This window comes from Lampris incognitus, chromosome 6 (genome assembly GCF_029633865.1).
Source record: "Lampris incognitus isolate fLamInc1 chromosome 6, fLamInc1.hap2, whole genome shotgun sequence".
Taxonomy (NCBI): domain Eukaryota; kingdom Metazoa; phylum Chordata; class Actinopteri; order Lampriformes; family Lampridae; genus Lampris; species Lampris incognitus.
Genome location: NC_079216.1, coordinates 14535873 through 14563869, shown reverse-complemented (window position 1 = coordinate 14563869; position 27997 = coordinate 14535873). Strand labels below are relative to the sequence as shown.

At 48.1% G+C, this 27997-nt stretch overlaps 1 protein-coding gene across 1 annotated transcript in view; it reads left to right on the top strand.

Moving 5' to 3' along the window:
* reln (reelin) overlaps nucleotides 1-27997 on the top strand; it is a 194731-nt gene that overhangs the window by 19110 nt on the left and 147624 nt on the right. The window contains exon 2 of the mRNA XM_056281407.1: nucleotides 12731-12838. Coding sequence (XP_056137382.1) covers nucleotides 12731-12838 — 108 coding nt within the window. The remainder of the gene's footprint in view (nucleotides 1-12730; nucleotides 12839-27997) is intronic.

Sequence of the window (27997 nt, the reverse complement as noted above, 5' to 3'; positions counted from 1 at the left end):
GCACATTCATGATGACTGAGTCCAGATCAGAATCCAGATCAGAGTCCAGATCAGAGCAGTGTCGAACCGTGGTCCTGGACCCTGGGCCTTCAGTAGGGCCACATGTGGCAATAACAAAAAATCAAACATAATAATAAAAATAATAGCCAACCTTATTGAGTAATTGCATTAAAAAGCTGAACTTGAACCACATAATTTGAATTTGTGTCACTCAACTTGAATAATTGCATTGAAAACTGAATCTGAATAGCATAATTTGAAACTGAACGTAATGCTATGAAATTTAATTCATTTGCTCTGAAATTACGTGATCCTCACTGAAACTAGAGCTGAATTTTCAGTCAGGATGAGGGTCAAGGCTTACTCCAGACATTTTGCCACCATTTTTTTTTCAAAGTTAGCACCGATGCGACTACACAATTAATGGATGTTTTGGGGGGGGGATCTCTTTTCCCTGTCTGACTGAAACTGTTTTGGTCCGATTGTCAAATAATATGCTGGAGCGACAAACTGGAAAAGTTAGCCTTGTAGCATATTTCCGTGCATACTCACCTTGTGGTTGTGTGCAGTGGTCTGTCTCCGCTGTTGCTCACTCAGCTGCTGGTCAGCACTGTGTTTCCAAATGTGTTCTGGAGAAACAGTGACACGCAGGTGTCCGGGGTGGGCTGCTCTTTCAGAGCTTCTTTAGTGAAGCAACTCAAATGATTAAATCCCGTGCTGGACCAGAGCCTGTTGTCATATTGAAAAGCAAGCAGTCCCGGCAGCAGTACAGCATATTGGTGTGCAGGCTGCCCGTTAGCCACGGTTAGCGACTGTGGCTGCTAGTTTGAAAATGCCTTTGGTAGCTCTTGGTAGCTTGCACCAATCCTAGCAAGGTCAGGTGATGGTTGAACTCTCTGGATTATTTCTCGTTTTTCCTGAAAAGGCGGTCTAGAAAATGGAGTTTCTATTACTTCACGCGGTCTTCTTCTTCACTAACTCCCGCCATTTCGCTGCTCTCTAAACCCTTCATTGTTGTTCTGTTGTCTCTTTTTCTCCGTGCTCGCTCACTGATGACCTTCGTGGGTCGCTTTTCAAATCCGCGAATACCTGGGAGATGTTAAGATGCTCTGTTATTGTCCCGTCCACAACTCAACAGAATATGGTTGGCTAGGACTGTTAAAATCAAATTCATGCCCACGTTGGCTTGAATTACACAGGCATTCGGTGACAGCTACCAAAGGTCCTGGCACGGGGGAGCCGCTGATTCACCCAGATACCATCGGAAGAAAAATTGTGATTGGTCCATTTCCCGTTCCATTATATTAACCCATTGTTTGCCAAAACATATTAGTCCAAGTTTATGATCTAGAAATTATAACTATTATTTCAGTGAATAAAAATAATTAAAACATACTATTTATTAGGAGTACAAAAATACTCTCAATATTGTAGCGAATTCAGGGGGCAGCCCGGGAACTCCCGCAGCCGGACGCGAACCCGGGTCTCCTGCACCACGGGCGAAAACGTTAACAAGTCCACTAAAGGGTCTGACCCGTTAGCCAAGGGCTAGCGAGTCTATTTATCTGTGCAGTTAACAATATTTTTTTCTTAGGTATTTGCTGAATACCCTGAAGGTCCAGAGCAGTGGTGGCTAACCGTGTGCCATGGAGAGCCATGTGTATGCATATTTTCATTCCAGCCCGACTCCACGCCAGGTGATTTCACCGATACATTCTTCCTCTTTGGTTGAAGGGTTGCTAATCAGTGAAATCACCTGGTGTGGAGTCCGGCTGGAATGAAAACCTGCGCACACATGGCTCTCCATGGCACATGGTTGGCCACCCCTGGTCCAGAGGGTTACCCTGTGGATCAGAGTCTAGCTCAAAGGCTGGAAGCTTTGCAAAACTTCTTGAGACTCTGCTTGAGGATCTCCGGTGCGGGATCCAGTGTGGGATCTGCTTACTGTTTCAGGCCTCTGTCAAATGAGCCTCTGAATAATGCCGAAAACGCGGTGGGGTGATTTGGTATTAAAGCTGATCTGAGGTAAAGATAGCAACCTTTCATTTGTCACAACATGGTGTTTTATTGACTCTGAACTGAGCTCGCTCAGTGAGAGAGTTGGAAAAAGGGCTCCATCATAAGTGGTTTAGCCTTCTTGTTAAATAAATATGGCCCCTCATCGGAATTATGTTTTACTCCGAGGGAACTGTCAATGTTGTGGCACATCATTAAGGATATTAAATACGTACACAGAATAAATATATATGGGCGAGCTCAGATGTACAGGTGCAAGTATACATGTGCTCATATGCATGCATATGTGTGTGCAAGTGCAAGTAAATGCACACACATACATACTCACATAGCCTTGCATGAAGCACTGGCACACACACACATATACACAAACATGCAAACTTGCAGCCCCACACCATCACACAAACGTGCATGCTCGCATGCCCAGTACATCTTCAGAGAAGTGTGATTCTGAAGCAGATTATGTGTGAGGAACAGGATGCTGGTGACAGAACTGCCTCTTCATTCCTGTTTTTCAGCACGGCTGTTGCAGGGGTGAAGCCAAGTTAGACACACAGGAAAGCTTCATTTCTCCTCCTAGAAAAACACTCCAATTACAGCCTGTCTCAATGTAAAGTAAAATAGACAGCACAGGACTAAACGTGACCTCACCATCACGTTCAATTAATTCAACCTGTTGTCGTCATCCATTAAAGGAAATAGCAACGTTATATGTGCCCACATCAATGACAGTACCTGTGAGCTAGTTCCCCAAAAAGATGTTTGCTTTCATCCAGACCATCTGTAAGAAATTAGTAGAGATGTTGTAGTCAATGCCTTTAGTCAAGCAGACCTGTGGGAGCTGGTAGGCTGTTAGGATGCCTGTGATCTGGGCTTTAACAGCAGCAGATGGCAGTGCCAGCAGGCCAGGATGGTGCCAGAAGGTTGCGCAATGGAATGATGCCTCTTGAGACCTGACTGGAACACCGCATGAGACCTACATGTGCAGAAGCACACTTCCCACACGGTCCACAGAAACTGTAGAAATTATATCGATATTTGTGCGATTTGACTTTTTATCATCTTTTGTAACGTAGGGTTGGTACGAAGGGACGAATGCCACCCCACCACCACCACCAATCGAATCAGAGGAAATGGAACTGCCCATTCTTTGTGGCAGCACCACCCACAGGTGACTGACAGCTTGAACCATTTCAGGAAGCTCTGGAGGTCGCCATGGCGCTCCGACAAGGGCCTGGCCATGGAAACAGATGGAATCCGAGCTTCCCTGTGGTCTGGTCACCGTTTCCTGGTCTTCTCTGGGGCACGTGTATGTCTGCCAGTGGGATATGGGTCAGATGGCCAGTTATCTTCATCCAGCTTGTCGCCAGTAAAACCATCCATTCATTCGGAAACAAGAGGGCGCCCACTTGGTCCATTTGGAATGAATTTCCATTTTGGAATGCTTTGGCAGCTGTCTGTGGTACAATCTCCTTTACCGTAGCCCACAGCCATTTAGCATTATAGGGGCTAAATGGTGGGTGGGGGGCACATAGGTAGATAATAACCTTAATCATGTGTGAAACTATAGAGTGTAGATCACAGAAGGTTGAATCGGTTCATCTGGATATGTCCCCCCCCCCCCCCCCCCCACTTTTTCTCTCCATTTGTACCTGGCCAGTCACCCCACTCTCTGAGCTATCCCAGTCGCTGCTCCACCCCCCCTGCCGATCCGGGGAGGGCTGCAGACTACCACATGCCTCCTTCGATACATGTGGAGTCGCCAGCTGCTTCTTTTCACCTGACAGTGAGGAGTTTCACCAGGGGCACGTAGCGCGTGGGAGGATCACGCTATTCCTCCCAGTTCCCCCTCCCCCCTAAACAGGCGCCCTGACCTACCAGAGGAGGCGCTAGTACAGCGACCAGGACACATACCTACATCTGGCTTCCCACCCGCAGACCCAGCCAGTTGTGTCTGTAGGGACACCCGACCAAGCCGAAGGTAACACGGGGCTTCGAACCGGTGTTCCCTGTGTTAGTAGGCAACGGAATAGATCGCTACGCTACCCGGACGCCCTGATACAACGTTTATTGACAGATACGTTTCACGCGTCAGGCCAGGACTCTACAGGCTAGTGGCCACTCTTTCAAGGATGAGGATGTGCACATCCTTGATAGGGAGGAACGCTGGTTTGAATGAGAAGTCAAAGTGGCCATCTATGTTAAGCGGGAATGACCATCCCTGAACTACGAGTACATCTGTCACCATCTTACAATGCTGTGATTGCAAACATTCCCAAATCCTCTCGTGAGTAGTACACACAGCCATTGTAACTCTAGTTAATGATCACGCCCATATTTGCATATGAAAGTGATCATTGGTTTCGGTTGTTATGCCACTGTATTGTTTGTAAGGGTGGGGATACCTGCAGTCAGTTGAGACTGAAGAGGTCACTTAGATGAGTGATGAAACATATCTGTCAATAAACGTTGTGTCCAGATGACCCGATTCAACTTTATTTGATTTTCTTACCTGGATTATTGAGCATGCATAAAGACGTATTAAGTGTAGACCAGTTATATCCCGCTATGGATGTATAAGTTACTTAAATAGCATAAATTCTGCCTGTTGGGGCAGATTTGGCCATGTTTTTCCAGTCTTTGTTTTGGTTATTACTACCATGGGGCGTTCAAAGGCCTGGTGTTAGCTAGGAGAGGATATGAGTGTGGGTGTGGACAGTACCAGCGGGTGTGTTCATAGCAGAGAGACGCTGTTCAAGACATGCCAAGTGGAGGAGAACTTTCCTGCACACGAGCCGGGTTCTGTCACGGCACAACTCAGGTCTGCCCTCAGGGATCCTGCTGGCTTCCTCTCCATCACCAGTCTAATCCCGTGCCATGCTTTGACCCAAGACTGATGTCATGCTGCACCGCGCCAGCCACAACACCAGCCACACTCTGCCGCACCTAAAGGGGACTTTACAGTTGCTAAGTATGCCAGTGGAACATATTTTCCCAGGTTTCCCGTGTGAGTGCTAACCCAATACAGAGAACTATTCAGTTCTACTAGTTAGTTCTGAACAGAGCTTGGGTCTGTCTCTCATAGTCTGACAGACCTGTTGCTTTTCCAAGGACATTCCAAAAACACATTGGTGACGGTTATCAATGATGGATGCTCTGTCGCTACTGGTATGGTAAATATCCAGATACTAGGATGATTTCTTTTGTCCTGCAATGAATCAAGAACTGAAATTTGAATCTCAAGTTCTAAAATAGGGGCACCACAGTGGTGCAGTGGTTAGTGCGGTCGCCTCACAGCAAGAAGGTCCCACAGTCCAAAGATATGTAGGTCAGGTGAATCAGCTGTATTAGATTGTCCCTAGGTGTGTGTGTGTGTGTGTGGGGGGGGGGCTGTGATGGCCTGGTGGCATGTCCAGGGTGTCTCCCTGCCTGCCGCCCAATGAGTGCTGGGCAGTGTTATAATACTGGAGTCCAGGACTCGGACTCGAGCCCTGATTTACAGGACTCGTGACTTGACTTAGACTTGAGCACCGATGACTCAGACTTGGACTCGGACTCGAACACTGGGGACTCGAGACTCGACTCGGACTCGAGGTTTAGTGACTCGACTGCAAACATGCTTGCGAGTGCATTTGTTTGGCTATTATGTCACAAAGTAAATAAGCTCCCTTTGAAATGGTGACAGCTGTGTCATTTTTGTTTCATGCAGGCCTTTTTTATTTGTATGTCTGCTTTTTTACGGTGCCAGAGTGGCGCACCGGAGTCCATCTTGGAACTCGACTCAGATTCAACCTTGATGACTCGGACTCTTCTTTCGGGACTCGGACACTGGGGACTCGAGACTCGACTCGGACTCGAGGTTTAGTGACTCGACTACAACACTGGTGATGGGACAGGCTGCAGCATCCCCGCGACCCCGAGAGCAGGATAGGCCGTTTGGATAAAGGATGGATGGAAGTTCCAAAATAGCCTTAAATAGCTATAAGAGAGATGGAGGAAACAGGAGAAAAAAGACGAGGTTGTTCACTTACAGTGTGTTGAGATACCACGCTGTGTCTTATTGTTTTATCTACACTCTGTTGCTGTTGCTTTTGGAGTGACTTCATTTCCTGCGCCCACGTTGTTCCACGTTGGAATTGTTCGCACAGTGTCCACAGTAAAAAGGTGTCACGGCACACAGAGGTTTTTGTTGAGCTGTGAAAGGGGCAGAGGCACCAAGTTTAAACAAGCAAGAAGGTTTTGGGACAAGAAATCTGTTTTCCACACTAATGAAGCTTCTCGGATGGAAAGTGTGGCATTCATGGACAGGTTTTTGGTGTTTTCAGTGGAAGTAAGTAACATATTTCCATTTTCCAGTGGTGAGGGTGTGTTTGTGTGTGCATGAGGCAGGATGTAGATTGCCTGTGTGTTTGTATCTGTTTGCCTGTGTGTGTGTGTGTGTCTTTGTGTGTGTGTATGTGTGTCTGTGTGCGAACACATGTGCGTGTGAGCACAAACAAAGCCGGTGTTTGTTGTGTGCTTGTACTTAGTGCCTTCACATTGCTCCTGGTAGCAGTAGCGAGGAGAAAGAGCTCCAGGCCCATCAATAGTTGAAGAGGAGCGCGGCTGTGTGTGTCTGTAATGAGGTGTACCACATCACATCGTCAATATTACATGCTGGCTCAGGGCCCAGGGATGTGCCTTGTGGTAGTTTTTGTGTCTGCATGCTTGTGTACACTGTAAAAGTGTGCATACTATATTCACCACACCTGTATATGTATGTGTGTATGTCTTCAAATGTGTTTACTTTATTCAAGAAAGGACTAGAAATTTTCCTTTTTCCCGGCCTACCTAGTTCATATTCCGTCTCCGAGCATGGCTGTGATACTGATTTGTGGCATTGTCCAACTTATGTCCAAATTTAATCCCCTATTACCAACTACTTGTGTTATTGCTGGTGAGCTGCCTATCGCACACGTAGACTAATTGCACCAAACATGACATGCACGCTTGGCTTAAAGAGCGACCGGGATTCCACTCTTACCTAAAACGACCACGGCCGGTCAAAATGACCGCCGGTTTTTAAACTCTATATTCTGTCAAGATAAATACCCAATTGAGATGTTAATGCATTGCATATGTTAGTCTGTTAAGAAATGACAGACACCAAAATTAACATTTAAACAACTTTAATACTATTTTTTAAACAATTTAAAATGGCGGCTGTCCAACACCTGTAAATACTGCAACGCCTCGGTGGTAGTCATGGTGCGTCTGAAACGGCGTCTGTAACAAGACATGTTGGCAATAATCAGAAATCAAGTTTAGACTATTACTCTGCACTGGAGGACGCTAGTGTGTCTCCAGGACAGAGCGATGAACTCCGCGACCAACACACATCATAAACAGTGACATGACACATACGATGACGCCCAAATTATGTGGGGTCATTTTGACCGGTCATGGTCGTTTTAGGTAGATCTTATCGTAACTTTTTTTTGTGCAATTGCTTTAAACCTCATTTTAATGCAAATATGTGCAAATTTAGGAGCATTCATGGAGCAGCAGGTCTGCTCCCTGAATTAAACTCTGAAAATCCACAACTGTCAAAATGACCACCTTGGTTGATCTAGTGTTCTATACGATGACAGTTTAGTGTCTAAGATGGCTGTAGGTTGACACATGGCTCTGACTCTGTTGTAGGTTGCTTTGGATAAAAGCGTCTGCTAAATGAGCCCATTTGAAATATATATGTATGTATGCAAAAAGTGTAATGGCTGCATCCTAGACTGGTCCTGGACCATGCAGAGGTCTCTGTACGCTTGGGGCGGTCGGTGGTGGACCACAAAGCAAAAAGCTTGTGTGCAGGTGCACACATGCATGCTGGGGGGGGGGGAGGCTAGCTGCTCTCAACACACAGCTAACAGCTGCACCTGCACCCTCTCTCCCAGACGTGGAGACAAAGGGAGAACAGAAAACATCACTGAGAGCATCAGAAAAGCCCCGGTCTTGAGTTTCGGTCTACTCCGAAGTAGTTCCAGCTAATAACCTCTTCTGCTCATGTGGTGGTTAACGTTCAGAATAACTGCAATTTAAAGTTGACAGATTTGATCATTTAATGGGTTGGCTATCTTTGGACTTTGCTGGTTTGCAGTAAATGTTGTTATTTCTTCACTTTCTACTTCTCGGAGGTGTTTTGGTTTTGCAGGAAGGGAGGTCAATGGCGAGGACTTGAGTGACATGACATTATTTGGATCTGCAAACCCTAAAATCTGCACAGCAGCGTGTTCAGAGGGAGATGGTGTAAACTGAGTACCCTTTGATAAAAGCCATTACCCTCTTGTAATTGCATTTATTTATTTTTTTTAATTTCATCTCATTGTTGTTTTATTCTGCAGGACTAACTCACTAATATATTTACACCTTATATATTTTGTAATGAAACCATGGCCCTGATCTGACTCCCAGTATGAGCAACGTCAAACAATACCAATCCAGATGTGTAGAGGAGCCTTTGTACTTACTGCTGTTCTGTCTGCATAAACACTTATTACACAGGCACACAGTCGCACACACACACACACACACACACACACACACGCACGCATGTAGAGCTTGATAAGGCGGACTTATGTGTTGGGTAGGGGCTGGTGAAGCTCACCTCCCTCATGGCTCTCATACCCTTCGGCCAAGTGAGCAGTACACACCCAGGAGTGTGTGGAGAGGAATGTTAAAGGCTACCTTCAAAGGCCGCCAGCTTTCTCTTTTAGATCTGTATGTGTGTGTGTGTGTGTACATGGAGACCCCCCTCCCCCACCTTTCCCTCCCCACCTCCCGACAGGTGATTGGATCTGATCCGATCTCAGGTGATTGGCTCGTCTGTCCGTTCCACAGCCGATAAAGAGAGAGAGCGAGGAAGAGAGAAAGATAGAGAGAGAGATACAGAGCAGTGGAGTGGTGTTAGAGGCCCATCTAAATAATTTAAAACCTTGCATCTATATTGATCGGCCAGCTCTCCGTGGTCTGCTCCCTGCTCCGATATATAGCCCCTTACTCCCATCAACCCCCCGCGCAACTCCCCATCTCCCCATCTCTTCGCATTCGCATCTCCCTGGCCCCGCCCCCCTCCTCCACTCACCCCAACCCCCCACCCCCCTCCCCACCTCCACATCAAACGGGAGCCAGGTACACTGCTGTGAGAGCGCAGAAATACATGGTTATGTAGTAGATGAGGAGAGATAAAGAAGGAGGCAGAGAGAGAAAGAGAGCACTTTCACCATGGTTTCATGGGAGGGAAGGGAGAAGAAGAGGCCAAAAAAAGCCTGTGCGTGTGTATGTGTGCATGTAAGTGTGAAATGTGTTGCCTGCACACAACGAGGGGTGTATGATGAGAGTGTGTGCCGCTTTTAAGATGCAGGTCAGTGGAGATGGGGTGTATTGTGTGAATGATGGCTAGTTTAGCCGGGGTCTAGGTGAGTGCATTCAGCTCAGTCCATTACTCCATTAAATACTGTCTCACGCCTCGGCCTGGGCACGGTACAGCACAACACCAGTAGTGGGTTTCTTTGCACACCAGATGGGATTTGCTACACATAAAATGTATTCTCAGAAGGAAGATAAAAAAAATAAAATAAAATCATTAAACAGCACAATAGGGATATTGTGTGTATGAAAAGTATGACTATGCGCGAATGAGACGGTATTTAGCCGGAGCGCTACGGGCTCGTCGTTGTTAAGACTTTATACAGCATGTGCTCAATGTGACAATATGATTCCTCTTATGAGCTCGTGGCAACACAATGGATTTTCATGCATGCCATGCACATTTGCAAGACTTGCTGATCCTCGCGGTTGTGAAAAGGTAGAAATAGATAGCATAACATAATCGGATGCGCTAGGGTTGCGTCGGCCACAGGGGCATCGCCCCTTACACCGAGGGATATGTACATGTTCTGCAAATGTGATCGTTTGATTACATGATTTGGCGCCGTACGTGTGAGCCGAGTACATGTTAAGTATTAGTGACTGGTCTTTTGTGAGGACAGGAGAGGAGAGGGGAGGATATATAGCTGTGGGAGGGGTGGGATGAATTATTGAGACTCGGATATTGAGGGGAGACAGGGTGGGGTGGGATGGGCGGAATTCTGCTCTTAATACAGGGTGTAGCACATACAGTACACACACACACACACTCGCACCCTGTCTGCCCTGGACTATGACTCCTTAATAGAGTCATCCAGACAGACGGACCCTTAGAAAGACAGGGGCCACCGATTAGTCTGCCCTGCTCACATTCCCACACCGAAGAATGAACGTCCTCCAGACCAGACTAGCCGAGCACGGGGCACAACCCACTAAAATCACCCCGGCACTGTGACCGTCTCCTCCAACTCCCATTTATTTCTCCAAAAAAACAAAAACCAAGGGGAATTCTGGGGTCAGTGGATAACCACACCTCCCTCTTTTCTTTAACAAAGCCTTTTATTCCCTCAAGTGCCTAAGCCCGGGGTTTCTTTTTTTGTTAGTGTGTGTGTGTGTGTGTGTGTGTGTGTGTGTGTGTGTGGACCGAGTTTTCCTTTGAGCTGCAGACTTTTCCCCAGTGTTAGATGATCTGTCTGGCTGGAAACAGCCCAGCCTCTGAGTCTTTTCCTCTGCTGATCTAGCTCGAGCTGTGGTCCCGTCACTCAGTGCCTTTGTTTATCGGGCCGATCGATAGCTAACTTGCCGTTGGACACGCTGAGTTGTAGATCTGGGCCGCTGGAGAATCGACCTCAGGGCCCACACTGACTGCTTCTCTGCTCCTTGTGTACGTGATGAATAGAGGCCTTCATCAGCCTATCAAGGTTATGGCCAATTAGCTCATCAATCAGGTTTAATGGGGTTGTCGATGGGGATTGGGGTTCGATTAAAGCGCCAGGATTCGTGCGGGATTTATTAGATACAGTATGGAGCTGTTGTCTCGTGTGTTGGGGAGATAGCATCTATTTTGATAAGTTCGTTGAAATGCGACTCAGTGTAAAATGCCAGTAGTCTGGTCATTATGCTCCAGGTTGCTTTTGCTTTTGGGACTGATGATTCTTTGGGAGTGGTTGCTTCTGAGTCGAGTTTGTGTGTTTGTGTGTGTGCAAGCTGGAGGCAAATCGCCACCACTGTGGAGCGCTGCCGCCTTTGGCTTTTGCTCTACCTCCCCCTTCCTCGCTCGGTTCTCACTTGCAAACCCTGCAGACGGTCCGCGCTCGTTAACGCCTGTGCTTGGCGCTCATTAGCAGTGTGTTAGTGGTGCACTTCCTGTCACATGTATGTACATCACACTGGCTAATTGTATATGTTGCCTGTGAACAGGGTGTGAACAGGTGTTTGTGAATGACACCACATCGTTTTGTCGATATTGTAGCGAATTCGGGGGGGGGGGCAGTCCGGGACGCGAACCTGTATCTCCCACACCGCAGGCGACAACGTTAACCAGTCGACTAAAGGGTCTGACCCGGTAGCCAAGGGCTAGCGTGTCTACTTATTCGTGCACGTTACAATATATTTGTAATGAAAGACCAGATTAGATGTGATGCAGTTTGACGTTCCCTATGCAGAACACTAGAACGACCAAGGCGGACATGTTGACCCTTTCAGATTTTCAAAGAAAACTTAATAAATACAGACCTGCCGCACCCGGAATGCCCCTGAAATTGCACATATTTGCATTAAAATGAGTTTTAGATCAATTGCACACAAAAAAAGTTACGATAAGATCTACCCAAAACAAATCTGAGCGCGTAATTTGTGCGTCATCGTGCGCGTCATCGCACTATTTATGATGTGTGTTAGTCGCGGAGTTCATTGCTCTGTCCTGGAGACACACTAGCATCCTCCAGTGCAGAATAATGGTTTAAACTTGATTTCTGATTATTGCCAACATGTCTGGTTACAGACGCCGTTACAGACGCACCATGACTACCACCGAGGCGTTGCGGTATTTACAGGCGTTGGACAGCGGCCATTTTAAATTGTTTGAAAAATAATATTAAAGTTGTTAAAATGTTCATTTTGGCATCAGTTATTTCTTAAGACATACTAACATATGCAATGCATTACTATCTCAATTGGGTATTTAAAAACCGTGGCTGTCAAAATGACCGCCCACGGTCGTTCTAGTAGTTTTTAAGTTCCGATCGTTTGGGACTGTTTCAATGGGAATTTTCAGTTTTTTTTTTTTTACATTTCACGTTTTATAGGCCTTGTTGCGTTTGTTAGATTAGCAATATGTGTTTTCCATTTTGTTTTTCAGGTAATATTTTCACTTTTTTAATTTTGCTATTCAAGTTCGACCATGTCTCTCTGAAGTTTAAATCGTTTAAAAATAGTATTAAAGTTGTTCATTTTGGTGTCAGTCTTTTCCTAACAGACATAATAAGATATGCAATTTGTTAATATCTCAACTGGGTATTTATCTTGACAGAATATAGAGTTTGAAAACCGGTGGTCATTTCGACCGCCCATGGTCGTTTTAGGCAGGAGTGAAATCCCGGTCGTTCTAGTGGCCAATACCAGTACTTCATAAGGGTGATGTTGATGATGATCTGTTGTATATTTCATAAATCACATTCATGTGGTTTGTTTCCTTGGGTTTCCGGTCCCCATTTTTCCCAGAATATTACTACATTAGGAAGTCCACTGACACTCTTGCAGGTAAGAGTTGCAAAACAAACCGGTAAACCTTGTCCTTCTGCTCTTTCCACAGTGACCATCTCCACCAGTACGTCTTTTGATGGTCTGCTGGTGACGGGCCTCTACACCTCCACACCAGTCCAGTCCGCCCCTATCCCGGCACCTGCCGCCTTCGGCTTCGGTGAGTCTCACATCCTCCTGTCTGCTGGATGGCACTGTGGAGACAGGCCTACCCCACGACTTCTCCCATACATACGCTTATGATCTAGGCTGCTTGTTGTTAAAGAAGCCTAAGCAGGGTTTGCATCCCGCCCCACCTCGCCTGTCATTACACACATGTGCCATACATCTATAAACACACATACACACCCACTTGTCTTCCTACATCCGTGCCAGCGTTCGCACCACCGCACTGCCTTCTTCCTCATGTTTGCCTTGACTCTGGGTCCTTTTATTTTGCAGGCACTTAAAACTCATTTTCAAGAAGCACTACATCAACAAAATCAACGTTATTCTAAACACAAAGACAACAGCAATGCAGAGGATCTACTTGTGCATCCAGACAGTATATGCACTTATATACTAGATACTGATGGAGAATACGGTCCCATTTTTGTGTATTATACTGTGTGCACTGTGTATATGAGGTTAACCCCAGCCAGTGATCCACATCATTTTCCAGTTTATTAGACTGCTGGTTGTGTGACATGGCATGATGGATGAGGACAATGGGGACAACGTGGCCATGGGTTTTGGCCCCACGGGTCAACAGTTTGATGGTGGGGAGAAGAGAAACAGAACAGTGCATTTTACAGACCATGCTGGAAAGTTCTGCTCGGCGTCAGAACACCGGACAAAAGAGTAAGAGAGGACCAAACCACACACATAGAAGTGAATATTTGACGATTCGCAGGCTGATTCTTGGGCCACATCCAGCCGGAGACCACAGTGGTGTTCGGTATTCCCCTTCAATCGGTCAATTTACACACTCACGTCCATTGCATATAACCGCAGAGTATTTAGGACGCATCCTGCTCCTAAAAAAACCCCATTAAGAAGTAGATTTTCTTGCACAGTCACAGAAGGCGATTGCAAGTGTGACCCATTTCTGAGCCCACAATGGAGGGAATTTCAAGACTAAGATGGCGTGTTTGAGGATGGGGCCCCAGTGTGGCAGGGCGGGAGCTCTCTTAAGGGCCGATGGATCGGTTGTAAAGAACTCCCAGAAAGAAGAGGGCTCTGGGCCCAGAGACGCTGCCCAGAGGGCTCACATGCCCTGACTGACTCCTCTGTTCTGCAGAGGCTGACTTCACCCCGGCAAGTACTGGTCCTCATTCTTGGCTGCCGTGTTTGTGGGGAAGTGATCCAAGCAAGGATTGCATCATCTCTGCTTTACTCTCATTAATTTGAAGAGTTTTAGGAAAAAGTTCAGCGCGGCGGCGCGTGTAAGAGTCGGCCCCGGCGTGGTGTGTGTTAGAAGAAAGTATGTAAAGCCCTCCGTAAGCGTAGATGTAATCCGCTGAGCAAAGCAGACCTCCGCAGCACCTGTGTGTCATCCGCACCGGTCTGCCTCTCTCCTCAGCCCTGTCAGCCTCAACCTTGGCAGCACCGGTTGCTCACTGTGTGTCAATGTAAAGAGCTCCTGTTCGTCCACATCCTCTCCCGGTGTGTGCTTCAGGAGCCACCGGAGCCACAAGCACAGACAAAGAAAAGAGAGAAAACAGAGGAGTGATTTATTAGTCCTCCCATAGTCTCAATTCGATTCCTCTCTACTATTTCAGGTCAGTGGGGTTTTGGTCAGGCACCTCTAAGTCATCCAGCTGCAGACCCTGACAGGGCAGGGCAGCACATCGGGGACCTGTGGCCGCTGCAGCCCTGTAGGCTTTGGCTCGGAGAAAGGCTTCATAAGGGATCCAGGCCTCCTCCACAAGGACATGGGGAGCGGGTGACATTGGGCTGTAACGTGAGGATCGCCGTCAGAGCAGGGGTCTTTGAAGATAATGTAGATGGCTCGATGACGGAACGAGATAGCACACGGCGTGCATCGATGTTGTGATTTGTCAGGGAAAAAGAGGTCATGTAACCAACAAGGGAGTTTAACGGGGGTGGGAGGGAGTGTTGGCGGGGAAGTGTGGAGCGCTCGACTTGGGTGTGGCTATAATCTCTGCAAAGGAGGCATTCAGGGGACACGGATAGACACAAACAGAAAAAAAACACACTCACATGAGATAGACACACATACACACAAACACACACACAGACAGAAACACCCACCTACTCCCTACTCTGTCTCACAAACACACACAAACTCAAATACACAAAAGCTGCCACCCATACGTTTTCTCTTTCTTCATATCATCTTTCTCTCACCCTCCCGCACGCACACACACACACACACACACACACACACAGTCACCGACATATTAACACCCACTCCAGATGTGTGCAGCAGTTTGTGTGGTGCTTGCCGAGGGAACATGTGGTGGACAGATGTGTTAGGGGCCGTAGTCTGTGGACTGAAATGAACCACTGGAGGATCACAGTTCACCCACAGAATAGGTGGTAAAGCAAGATTGTCCATTATATGATGAGCATTTGCTGAGGTTTGAACTCCTGAGTCTGGGCTGAGAAAAATGCAGTGGCAATATTTTTTTTTACTTGCTCAATTTAAAACTGCAATCCAGAAGATTTGCGTGCAAGCAGAGGTCCTTGTTGATAATTTGTATCGTGGCATGTTTAAAGGAATATAAAATGTTACTTAAATACATGCAGGTGTTGGTAGCTTGTAATATTGAGAGCCTGTAAGAGGGGTTTCGGGCATGTTGGACCATATGTGTGGAGGCGGCATGGTGGCCCAGTGGTTAGCGCTGTTGCCTCTTAGCAAGAAGGTCCTGGGTTCGAACCCCAGGCCGCCCCAGGTCCTTTCCGTGTGGAGTTTGCATGTTCTCCCCGTGTCTGCGTGGGTTTCCTCCGGGTGCTCCAGTCTCCTCCTACCATCAAAAAGACTTGCATGTTAGGGTTAATACTCCTGTCTGTGCCCCTGAGCAAGGCAATGGAAAGAAGAACTGGAGTTGGTCCCCGGGTGCTGCAGCTGCCCACTGCTCCTATACAAAAGGATGGGTTGAATGCAGAGAGTGAATTTCATTGTAACCAAACTGTGCAATGACAAAAATAAAGTGGCTTTCTTTTTTGTGTAGCTGTTGTAGTGCCGCTGGAAACACCCCGTGCAGGCTACTGGAGGAGCGATGCGTTCTGGTCTAATAGAACTAATACTGAGAAACTCCACCAGTGTCCGTTTGATTGATTGTTGATTGAGCGATATTCATTTGAGTGATTTTAAGTTGAATTGAAATGAACTGAAAAAAGCCGAATTAAACAACTGAATTGAATCGAATTGAATTGAACTGAATGTAATTGAACTGAATTGGACTGAAGTGAAGTGAAGTGTATTGTATTGAATTGAATTGAACTGAATTGAACTGAGAAAGATGGATGATGGAGAGAGAGTTAGGAAAAGGGTTGTATTAGACAGAGAAGCGAGCAGGGGACTTTGTAGGAGGAAGGGAGAAACGGAGGGCAAAGGCATCCCACAAAGCCTGGGGATGGAGCAGCCAGTGTCTGTTTGCTGTGTGTGGGTCGGTGTAGTGTTTGGTATGGTCAGGGCTGTGGCAGGGAGCAGACACGACGACTGTATGCCCATCCCTAGAGAGAAGCAGCCTGCGGCATCCGGTATCACCCTTCACTGCTCTCCGTGGAAAACTCATAAAACTGCTTCACAAGCACACGTGCTGACACCCAGAGACCCCCATGCACGCACACACAAATACACATGAGTGCACAGACATCGTGCACGCCAGCATGTAGACACATTCCCCGACAAAGTAGAGCTGGGTGATATGGTACGGCCTATAAATAATATTGCGATATTTTTAGGCTCTATCATGATACACAGTATTATATTTTGAATATATATATATATATATATATATATACAATATTATATCACATTTTGAAATCTCCTCTAAAGCGCTTCATAAATGCTCGGTTTGACCCTTTGGTGCATACAACCACACCAGTATGATGATTCTAGTAGTCCCTGCAACATATGCCTGCATTAAAACATTCTTTTTTATATTCATTAGCGGTTTCTATTGGAAATGTGCTGACAAGCGAGGAGAGTGTGTTGAGAAGGTGGAAGGAGTGCTTTGAGGGGCTGGTGAATGAAGAAAATGAGAGAGAGAGAGAGAAGGTTGGATGATGTAGGGATAATGAATCAAGAAGTGCGGTGGATTAGCAAGGAAGAAGCGAGGGCAGCTATGAAGAGGATGAAGAGTGGAAAGGTGGATGGTGGTCCCGATGACATACCTGTGGAGGCATGAAGATATGTAGGAGAGATGGCAGTGGAGTTTTTAACTAGATTGTTTAACACAATTAAATGAAATGAAACAGTTAAACAATTGTTTAACTGTTTAATTTCCCCTACTACCTACATGAGCTGGTATCCACAAAAACTGGACATCTGTTCCCAACCTAGCAATCCCGTATAATAACTAATATTTCACACAGGCTATCCTTGTCGACAGTTTGAAGATGTCTTTTTTTAAACTAATTAAGGCTGCACTGGAGTCTGAACAAACGCAAACTTGCAATGGTTGTATTTCTTCGACCCACTGAGGAGCTAATGAGGCAGCCATAATTTCCACAGTATACGCCGCTAAGTGATCACTTGCTCACCTTTTCACCCTGATCTTTAACTCGGGAACATAAAACGCACAACCGGTTTTTCCATTCTCTGGATTTTTGGATCCATCAGTAAATATATGTATATATTGTCCGTTTCTATTTGACTTGTTGAGTGACAACCGATTTTTATGCATGTGGTTAGCCCGGCATGCGTTGAAATAATTAAATCTATTTGAACAGTTAACATGGAGACAGACCCATTCGGCCGTGTTAATGTGCAAAGCCTGTGTGCTGTTCAGAGGCTCTGATTCATTCCCACGTGGTAATAATGGAAATGGTAATGTTAGGTGCAGGAAAATAACTTTGTAGTTTCTGGTGACCATTCCACTGCTGTTGACAATCCAATGTCTGCATACCGACTAAAGTCTGTCACTGATCTGCTTAATGGCAATAGTCTCAAACGGCCCACGTCAGATCTTTTTGTAATACACGTGTGAATAAGTTAATCATTGTAAATCACATTTCGGTGGCCTTACGTATACGAAATAGGTGGCGATTGTACTGAAAACGGCTTGTGTTCTATTATAACAGGTGTCTGAAATTCAGATTTGACCAGAAATGTAAAGCGCTTTGAGTGGCTGTTGCAGCTAGAAAAGTGCTATATAAAATGCAACTTGATTGATTGTTTAACAGGATCTTGGAAAGTGAGAGGATGCCTGAGGAGTGGAGAAGCATACTGGTACCGATTTTCAAGAATAAGGGTGATGTGCAGAGCTGTAGCAACTACAGAGGTATAAAGTTGACCAGCCACAGCATGAAGATATGGGAAAGAGTAATAGAAGCTAGGTTAAGAGGAGAGGTGATGATTAGCGAGCGGCAGTATGGTTTCATGCCACGAAAGAGCACCACAGATGCAATGTTTGCTTTGAGAATGTTGATGGAGAAGTATAGAGAAGGCAGAAGGAGTTACATTGTGTCTTTGTGGATTTAGAGAAAGCATACGACAGGGTGCCGAGAGAGGAGGTGTGGTATTGTATGAGGAAGTCAGAAGTGGCAGAGAAGTATGTAGGAGTGGTGCAGGATATGTGTGAGGGAAGTGTGACAGTGGTGAGGTGTGTGGTAGGAATGATAGATGGGTTCAAGGTGGAGGTGGGATTACGTCAAGCAGCAGCTCTGAGCCCTTTCTTGTTTGCAATGGTGATGAACGGGTTGACGGACGAGATCAGGCAGGAGTCTGCGTGGACTATGATGTTTGCAGATGACATTGTGATCTGTAGCAAGAGTTGGGTGCAGGTTGAGGAGATCCTGGAGAGGTGGAGGTATGCACTGGAGAGAAGAGGAATGAAAGTCAGTAGGAGCAAGACGGAATACCTATGTATGAACAAGAGGGAAGACAGCGGAGTGGTGAGGATGCAAGGAGTAGAGATGATGAAGGTGGATGAGTTTAAATACTTGGGGTCAACTGTTCAAAGTAACGGGAAGTGTGGAAGAGAGGTGAAGAAGAGAGTGCAGGCAGGGTGGAGTGGGTGGGGAAGAGTGTCAGGAGTGATTTGTGACAGAAGGGTACCAGCAAGAGTTAAAGGGAAGGTTTACAAGATGGTTGTGAGACCAGCTATGTTGTGTTGTTTGGAGACAGTGGCACTGACGAAAAGACAGGAGGAGGAGCTGGAGGTGGCAGAGTTGAAGATGCTAAGATTTTCATTGGGAGTGATGAAGAAGGACAGGATGAAGAGGAACAGCTCTGAGATTTGTGCCTACATACGGTAGCATCGTTCTACAGAGCACAAGCTCAAGAAAGGTCCTTAACAAGCACGAGACACTCCAGACCCACGGTGCTATTTGTTGTCATTATTTGTTGTCCTCCATATGTCCCTACATCAGTTGGAGCACGTCCTGCTAAATGTCCCTCTCGGGTTGTCCATGAGTGAGTGAGTGACCACAGTTTGCAATGCATAACGTATGGCGGCAGTTACCCGCACGCCGTGGGAAAAACAGAGCTCAAAGCAACAAATCCAGTGCTGTTTCTTCTCTGAACCAACTTTTCCTCCTCCTCCATATTCTATTTCCGGTTGCAAACTCAACACATATCAGCTCACTTTGGCGCTTCACTTCTTTCGCTCTTGCCAGGCTCTTTCCCTGTTCCCTCCAGCTACAGAAACACATGCCTCACCTATATACGTCACACACTTGCCCAGGAGAGTGGTCTGGATGGGCAGGCGAGTGTGTGACGTATATAGGTGAGTTTTTTTTCTTTCTTTTTTTGGGGGGGGGGGTTCCCCCTGTTTTCTCCCCAATTGTATCCAGCCAATTACCCCACTCTTCTGAACCATTCTGGTCGCTGCTCCATCCCCTCTGCCGATCCGGGGAAGGCTGCAGGCCACCACATCCCTCCTCCGATACATGTGGAGTCGCCAGCCGCTTCTTTTCACCTGACAGTGAGGAGTTTCGCCAGGGGGACGTAGCGTATGGGTTGATCACGTTATCCCCCCCCCCAGTTTCCCTCCCCCCCCTAAAAAGGTGCCCTGACCGACCAGAGGAGGCGCTAGTGCAGTGACCAGGACACATACCCACACCTGGCTTCCCACCCGCAGACATGGCCAATTGTGTCTGTAGGGACGCCCGACCAAGCCAGTGGTAACACGGGGATTCGAACCGGCGATCCCCATGTTGGTAGGCAACGGAATAGACTGCTGTGCTACCCGGACGCTCAGGTTTTTCTTTTTTTCTTTTTGTGTCTTGAAAAAATTACTTAACAATTTGTAATCGATGTTGGCAATATAGTCATTTACTGCACACACACACACTTACAAAGACACACACACACACACACACACACACACACACACACACACACACACACACACACACACGCTGACTTGGACACAGAGATGCATTCGCTGGCATCTCATCTCTGTGAAAAACCATCCCCTTTCTATCGCACTACATTCTTAATAAAAGAGCGCAGCTTTGATGTGCTGGCATTTTACTGCACTGTTAAAACTCAACACTCACTCATTGTCTGATTAGCTGGAATGCAACAGAGCAACTGAAGTGCCATTCATGGCAGACCTATGAAAAGCATATTTTGTCCTATGGGGAGAGCCGAACCCTTGGCCGGCCTTTATCTCAGTGCTCCATGCACAGTTTAACAGCAGGGGATCCCCTCTTTCAGCCTCTGGGTGGCTTAACCACAGACCTTTATGGCGCTGTAATGAGAATGGCATGGCTTGCACACATGAAGACGAGCTGAAGTTAAAAACAATGTTGTGTTTAGGTGCCATGCCCACTTGAGGGACGGAGGGCGCAGGAAAGCAAATTAACTGTGGTCTTTATGAAAATGCTGGTAAGGGCCCCTGCTCGAGTAGTCTGGATGAGGAACCGCCGCTGCTATGAATCCTTCTCAGGCAGGAAAGACGGGACATGTCATGTTGTACGTCATATAGTCACAACATACAATTAACGGGCAAAGTAGAGTGTGTTGTTATTGTATTGTATAGTGGAGCCGGGAAACTGGATGAATGCTCATTAGAGATAGTTGCAACTTGTTGGCAGCCGTCTCTAATTGCATGTGTGTGTGTGTACTTGTGCATGTTTGTGTGCTTGTGCACGTGTGTGTACTTGTGCATGTGTGGCTGTGTGTACTTGTGCATGTGTGTGTGTACTTGTGCATGTGTGTCTGTGTGTACTTGTGCATGTGTGGCTGTGTGTACTTGTGCATGTGTGTGTGTACTTGTGCATGTGTGTCTGTGTGTACTTGTGCATGTGTGTCTGTGTGTACTTGTGCATGTGTGTGTGCACACATGTGCTTGTCCTCACACAGGCTCTGAGGGGATGTCTATGCACACCCCTGCCAGAAAAGCAACACAAGTCTGAAGTGACTCAGCCGGGGGAGAATTCTAACTACTTTGTGTTTTCTCTTCCCTCCTTTGACTTTTATTCTATTAAATAACAGAAGAAAAGAAAAAAAACCCCTTTCTTTCCGTTCCAGTGCCTCGGCTCCCGGGGGGGGGAGAGGCGGGGGTGGTGGTGGTGGTGGTGGGGGGGCTCGCACAGTTTTCACTGGAATCCATGCTGACTTTAAAATGCAAACAGCGGTTAATTTACATCATTGTCACCGTGATTCGTGTGAGATGGGCTCTGCATCAAGAGCAGCCCTGCGCTGCGCTTCACTCAGCCGTGATGAAGTGATATACAGGACCCCGAAGGCCGGCACGGGGCGGCTCTGGAACGGGAACTCCACCTCGAGGTCTGATTTGTGGAGCTCTTGTAATGAAGGCAAAACGTTCCCTATCGCATCATTATTCCTTCAAACAGCAAGACAGAAGAGGTATTCAGTCTAAATGTCTCCAGCCGACCCGTAATTAAGATGACGAGGGACCGACACTTGCACAGAGTGGACGGAGCCTTTAAAGTAAACAGGGGTGGAAATTGGAGAGGCAAATATGCCAAAGGGGGGGGGGGGTGAGAATGTGTTTGGAGACTAAGGGAAGGAGCGTGAGGGAAGAGTGAGAGGGGAAAGTTGGAGAAAATGGAAGGAGGCATGCATGATAAATACTTAGGAGGAACCAGTGAAAGGATAGACGGAGCGGGGAGATGATTAAAAAGAGGGGGGAGAGAGAGAGAGAGAGGATGAGAGCATAGCGTTCCATCACTCCCTTTGACGGAGTGCTTGATTGGTGTTGCCGTGCCGATGCTGAGTCGTTGAGAAGCTGGTCGTTGATGGATGGCCCGTTTGGCGGGGCGATGTTTATTTTGTCGTTAATCTGCATATTTGTATGTATTTGTGGGCAGTTGGCTCCCGCGAGCGAGGACCCGTCCACGTCTTGTTATGATGGACCTGGCTGCCTGACAAAACGGACAGCTCAGTGACGGGGACGTCTAACTGCCGCTCCGTCGCCATGACGAATGGGCAGGCGCACACACAGCCAGATTAGAGCGCAAGAATCCTGATGCTCCTTGACCCGTGGAGGAGGGGCCAGAGGGGGGAGGCAGCCCAAATGTACAATCACAACACACACACACAAACACACACACGCACACACTGTGAGGGCTCACCTAGAAGGAAGCCATTGGGTGTAGGCCTGAACTCCCAGTACTACCTGCCCACCTGGAGATGGAGCGGCTGACGGCTACACCCACTGAACCACCAGCACAGCTAGTCTGCCGTCACTCTACTAAAGCCAAAAAGACCAAGACTTTGGGGGGGGGGTAGATTGAAGGGGAGAAACGTGAGTACAGCTTGTTGGAAAAGGAGGCGTGGGTTTGCGACCGTATCCTGTGACGGAGGCATGAGAGGAAGAGTGACCCCCGGCAGCCAGACGGTGGAAGTGAAGAGACGGACGCGGACAACCGATGGATGGCCACGCTGGCTTGGTATCTTGTTTCGCTCTTGTGTCTCACTCCCCTCTTCTGTCTGTCTCCCAGCACACCGCAAAGTAGGACCCCCAACCAGGAAGAGCCCGAGTTTGATTCAGCCGCGCTCCTTGCCCCCACCGCTTCATAAAGAAAGTGTATTTGAGTTCTGCAACACTAGTTTGTCCCCATCTAGTGGGTTTTTCCCCCAGACCGGGAGCCCACAACACACACACACATGCATGCACATCAGCAGCAGCAGCAGCAGCAGCAGCAGCAGCGGTCACTCGGGGTCGAGTAAGGCTGTCCTGCTTCTAGGTCCTTGTGGGTATCCTTGCAGGAGGACGCCTGCGTGTGACAGCTTTGTACATGGAGGCTGATGCGCCTGCAGCCACCACACGGTCCTTGGCAGGAGGTGGCCAGAGTCCAATGGCATGGAGAACCAAGACAACCGGGGACCACCCGCTGTTGCAGCCTTCATCCACCTTCACTGGCATTGTGTTCCGCCAGGTCCGCCGTTGGGGGCTTTGTTGGATCGCGCTTCGTCCGGGACCTCCCTGTTGGGCGACCCTACCAGGAGCCAAGCTCCGGACGGCACAGCTCTTGGGATCATTGGTACACGCAAGCTTCTCCACCACGACAAGGTGGCGATCCAAGAGAAGAAACACACATGCACACACGGACGGACACACATGCATGCATGCACACACACACCTAACAAAAAGATGCACACACAAGCACACAAGCACATATACACCCACACAAATACACACACACACACACACACACACACACACACACACACACACACACACACACACACACACGTGCTCGAACCTAATATTGAACACAACAGTATTTCATATGCACGAGACATCCAGGGTGAACAAATACACACACACACACACACACACACACACACACACACACACACACACACACACACACACACACACACACACACACACACACACACACACACACACACACACACACACCTTATTCATCCATCTCCAGGCTGAAGGTCAGCTGTCAGGGCCCTCTTGCCACTGAGGCAGATTGAATGTCGCCCAGAATGTCATCCCATGAGAGATGTTAGCTCATCATGTTTGTATTTACAGGGACACACTCGCAGGTGTGTGTGTCCCGCCCCACCCCCACTAAACAATGCCTTGTATTTTTGTGGGGGTTTTTTTTCTTTTAAAAAAATTCCAAAAAAAAACCAGTGCGCTCTCCCAGACAAAAGTGCTAACAACCCCCGGGGAGCTTGGCTCCGCTACCACTGCTCTTTCACATCCCTGTATCAGTGAGGAGGAGGAGGAAGACGAGGAAGAGAGGAAGACGATGCAAAGAAGAGATGGAGGATGAAGGGAGAGAGAGAGAGAGAGGAGAGAGAGAGAGAGAGAGAGAGAGAGAGAGAGAGAGAGAGGGAGGATGTAGGAGAGGAGAGGAGAGCGTGGAGAAAGAAAGGGGTTCCCATGGGGGAGAGGAGCTGTCAGTCCCTAGGAGACTTCAAACGCAGTGCAGCCCTGTGATCAGCTGCTCCCTGACAGGTCCCTGACTGCACCGCTTAGACTCCTTCACACAAACACGTGCTGTTACACACCCACACACACACACGCACACACACACTAACAACCTTAAGAGTGCTCGCACTCGCTGCCTTCTCCCCTCGTACCTCAACACATTCAAATTCTGCCAACATACGCACATGCCTGCGCTGATACGCACACGCGGGATGATCGTCATCCGGCATCCATCTTTAAAACAACCTTCACAGCAGCACTTCCGGAGATGCCCCCTCTCGTCAAGGTTACCCCCTCACTCCGCCCTGTTGCTTCGGGCCGCGGGCGAAGCGGGAGTGGGTTGCTTTTTGGTGGGGGTGATAATTACGAGGATGATGATAATAACGGGGACGATAACCGAGCCATTACTCCCCGCACTCTGATCCAGCTCCGTCCACTAGCGGCTGATGAATTCATTAGCGCCGAAGATGAAATGAGTTGTCGGGGGCGAGGGAGCCAGCCGCATTACAGAAGGTGATTTGTGGTGTGTGTGGTAGTGGATCAGGGAGCTAGACTGGCTGGGTCAGCCCCCTGTAAATCTCTCTCTGCATTGCTTGCACACACACACACACACACACACACACACACACACACACACACACACACACCCCACACGCCCACTGGATAGTAGAGGTACTGATCCAGCTCTGCGGAGGTGAATCAGTACCTCTCTCTGCCTTCGGTACCGCGACTCTTGCAGGTTGCACACGGGTGGCTCAGCATTGGGGCGCTCTCCACAGGGGTCCCCAGGGTGACCATGCATCGCTAGACATAGAGCTGCTCAGCACGCACTGGTTCCCGGGCAAGTGAAGAAGCTTCTCTGGCAGTGGGGGATGGGGGATGGGGGTGGGGGTGGGGGGGTAGAAAAAAAACTTTACCGCCTTCAAAGAATTCAGTGAACATAGCGCGTCATCCATTATTAAGTAACGGTGGAACCACAGTAATCCCTAGCCCTGTGCATTAGTTTGCTCAAACCGCCGACCTGAGTCCTGCCTTCCAGGTGTGATGGTGTACCTGATGGAGCGCTGCTGGGGAGTTTACCGGTTCACTTAATGTACACAAGCCCTGCTGCGGTTCAGCGTCCTCACGCTGAACCCCCACTGCTTCACACGCCGTGCTTCCCACTGTAGCTATTTGTGTTTCTGCAGGTGTACAGTGTGTTTGTGTGTGTGTGTGTGTGTGTGTGTGTAGTCGCATTCAAATATAAGTGTGTGGGTTTGTGTGCATATATCTCTTCATCTATACATGTGCATGCGCATATGCACATGTATGTGTTTTTTTTGTCTGGTAGTAATGACCGGATGCAAGTGAAAGTACAGTCTGTATTTTGTTTCTGCGTGTATGCCTCTGTGTGTGTGTGTGTGTGTGTGTGTGTGTGTGTGTGTGTGTGTGTGTTCATGTAAGCTCACACATGTACTTGCATTGTAACATGCTGTGCCTTCTTCCTTGTTGCTTCTCTATATTTTTGCATTCAAACAACAGTAAAAAGGTGCAGAGAGAGAGAGAGAGAGTGAGAGCAAGAGAGAACGAGAGAGAGAGAGTGAAAGAGTGAGAGCGAGAGTGAGAGCGTGAAACAGTGAGATACAGAGAGAGAGCAAAAGAGTGAGAGCGAGACAGAGAGAGCAAGAGAGAGAGAGAGGGCGAAACTGAGAGAGAAAGAGAGTGAGAGAGCAATAGAGAGCGAGACAGAGAGCGAGAGTGAGAGCAAGAGAGAACGAGAGAGAAAGAGTGAGAGAGAGCGAGAAATAGAGTGAGAGAGAGAGTGAAAGAGTGAGAGAGAGCGCAAGAGAGAGAAAGCAAGAAAGACAGAGAGAGAGAGAGAGAGAGAGAGAGTGAAAGAGCGAGAGAGAGAGAGAGAGAGAGAGGGGGAACCTAATCTAAGCGGTTGTGAGGGTGGTGTGAGATGCTGGCTAGCTTTATTTATTTTTATTTTTTTCTCTTAACATGCAGTAAAGAGCAGCAGGCGTAGGCTGGTCCTCCCATGTGTGATGTGTGGTCTCTCTGAGCACAGCGCTGTTATTTTCTGCTGTGCAGAGTGGCTGGTTCACTGCCAGAGAGAGAGAGCGAGAGAGAGAGAGAGAGAGAGAGAGAGAGAGAGAGAGAGAGAGAGAGAGAGAGCAAAGGAAGGGATTGCGAGGCAGAGAAGAGAGAAAGAGAGCTCTAGCTTTGACTCAAAGCGTGCTCAGCTCCACACATTTCGGTGAACGCCAGTGGGTTTGCATCATTTGAACACAGAGGCAAAGCTGACTTTGAAATTCGCCTTTGTTGCTTCCCGATGTAAAACTCCTCACAATCTATACCTCGACATGCACCTTGTGAGTGTGTGGGCATCTGTGGGCTTTGTGTGGAATCCGAGAGAACGTGTTTTTTTATAAAAAAAATTTTTTCCAAGTCTTTTTACAAAGTGCACGGCGTCCACGCTGCACTCCGAGGTCTATTCATTTTTAAAGTTCCCTGGCAGAAAGTAATAGAAAACGGTGGAAGTGCTCTCTTTGACTCTCCCAGATGAAGAGGCTTAGCGGCTCCATTTGTTTCTCCCCGCCGGTCCCGGGGTCGGCGCCCTCCGAAACTCTAAAAGCCCTCGGAGAAGATCTGAAGTGTTGGCGTTCCGACCGGGAACCGTTTTTTTACACGAGTTTTCCGCGAGTGACTCACCCGGATCTTCTCTGACCCACATTTTGGCAGGGAAAACGGCTGTGTGACCTTCTCCGCATTCCGCCCTCCTTACGAGAGCCAGGCTGTTGCCGCGCTTAGTCCCCTCCCTCCTAGCAACCGCTCTGTCAGAACAGGCTCCGCTCCAACCTCCTCCGTAAACACGCTCGCGGAAAACATGGGAAAAAAATAACCCGCACGTACACACAGGCCCATACGCATGCAAATGCACCACATGCCCCGCCACGTGAACCCTGACCCCCACCGCCGCCACCCCCGCCCCCCATCCCGCGGCTGCTGCTGCCTCCTCACCTGTCACCCCCGGTCCTCATCTCCATGTTCTCGGCATGCGTGTCAGGACAGCGCCGCGCCGAGCGAGGCCGCACCGGTTTGCTTGTTTGTTTGTTGCTGGTTTTTCCCCCCCGCGGTTGGTGGGGAGCAGGAAAGTGGGCACAAAAAATTAGCACAAGTCAAATCAGATTAATTAATCCGCAGCTCAAACTATTAGCCGAGGAGTCGCGTCGAATTAAAAATCAAATTAACGCCCGGCGCCTGCCGGTAAAGCCACGGCACGCGCACGCCAAGATGGGCTGACACACTCCCACAGGAGGCAGTAGCTCAGGGGGCTTCGCTGATGGATAGACGTACGGATGGATGGATGGATGGAAGGATGGACAGAGTGCAAGGAAGGAGAGCTGGAGGGCGAGGGGGTTGGGCAGAGGGGGGAATCGGGTGACTTTGCCACTCGGCATGGTAAATTGGTGCCGGGGCGTGGAGCACGCTCTCCTCCCCTGGATCCTGTTGCACATCCTCACTCCAGCAGAGCTCGACAGGCTCAGCTGCGTCACGCCAATCAGCTATCTCACTAGCAAATCATCCTGATAGCTTTACATACTGCTCGCACACACACACACACACACACACACACACACACACACACACACACACACATCTTCAGCCTGGGATTGAGACCAGTTTTTAAAGGCTAACATTTCTTAACTGGTCCCTAAAGAACCATCTGAGATGCGTCACTATGTAGATCAAGTCTGGCGGGGATGGTGTTGGTCTGTGTGTGTGCGCGTGCGCGT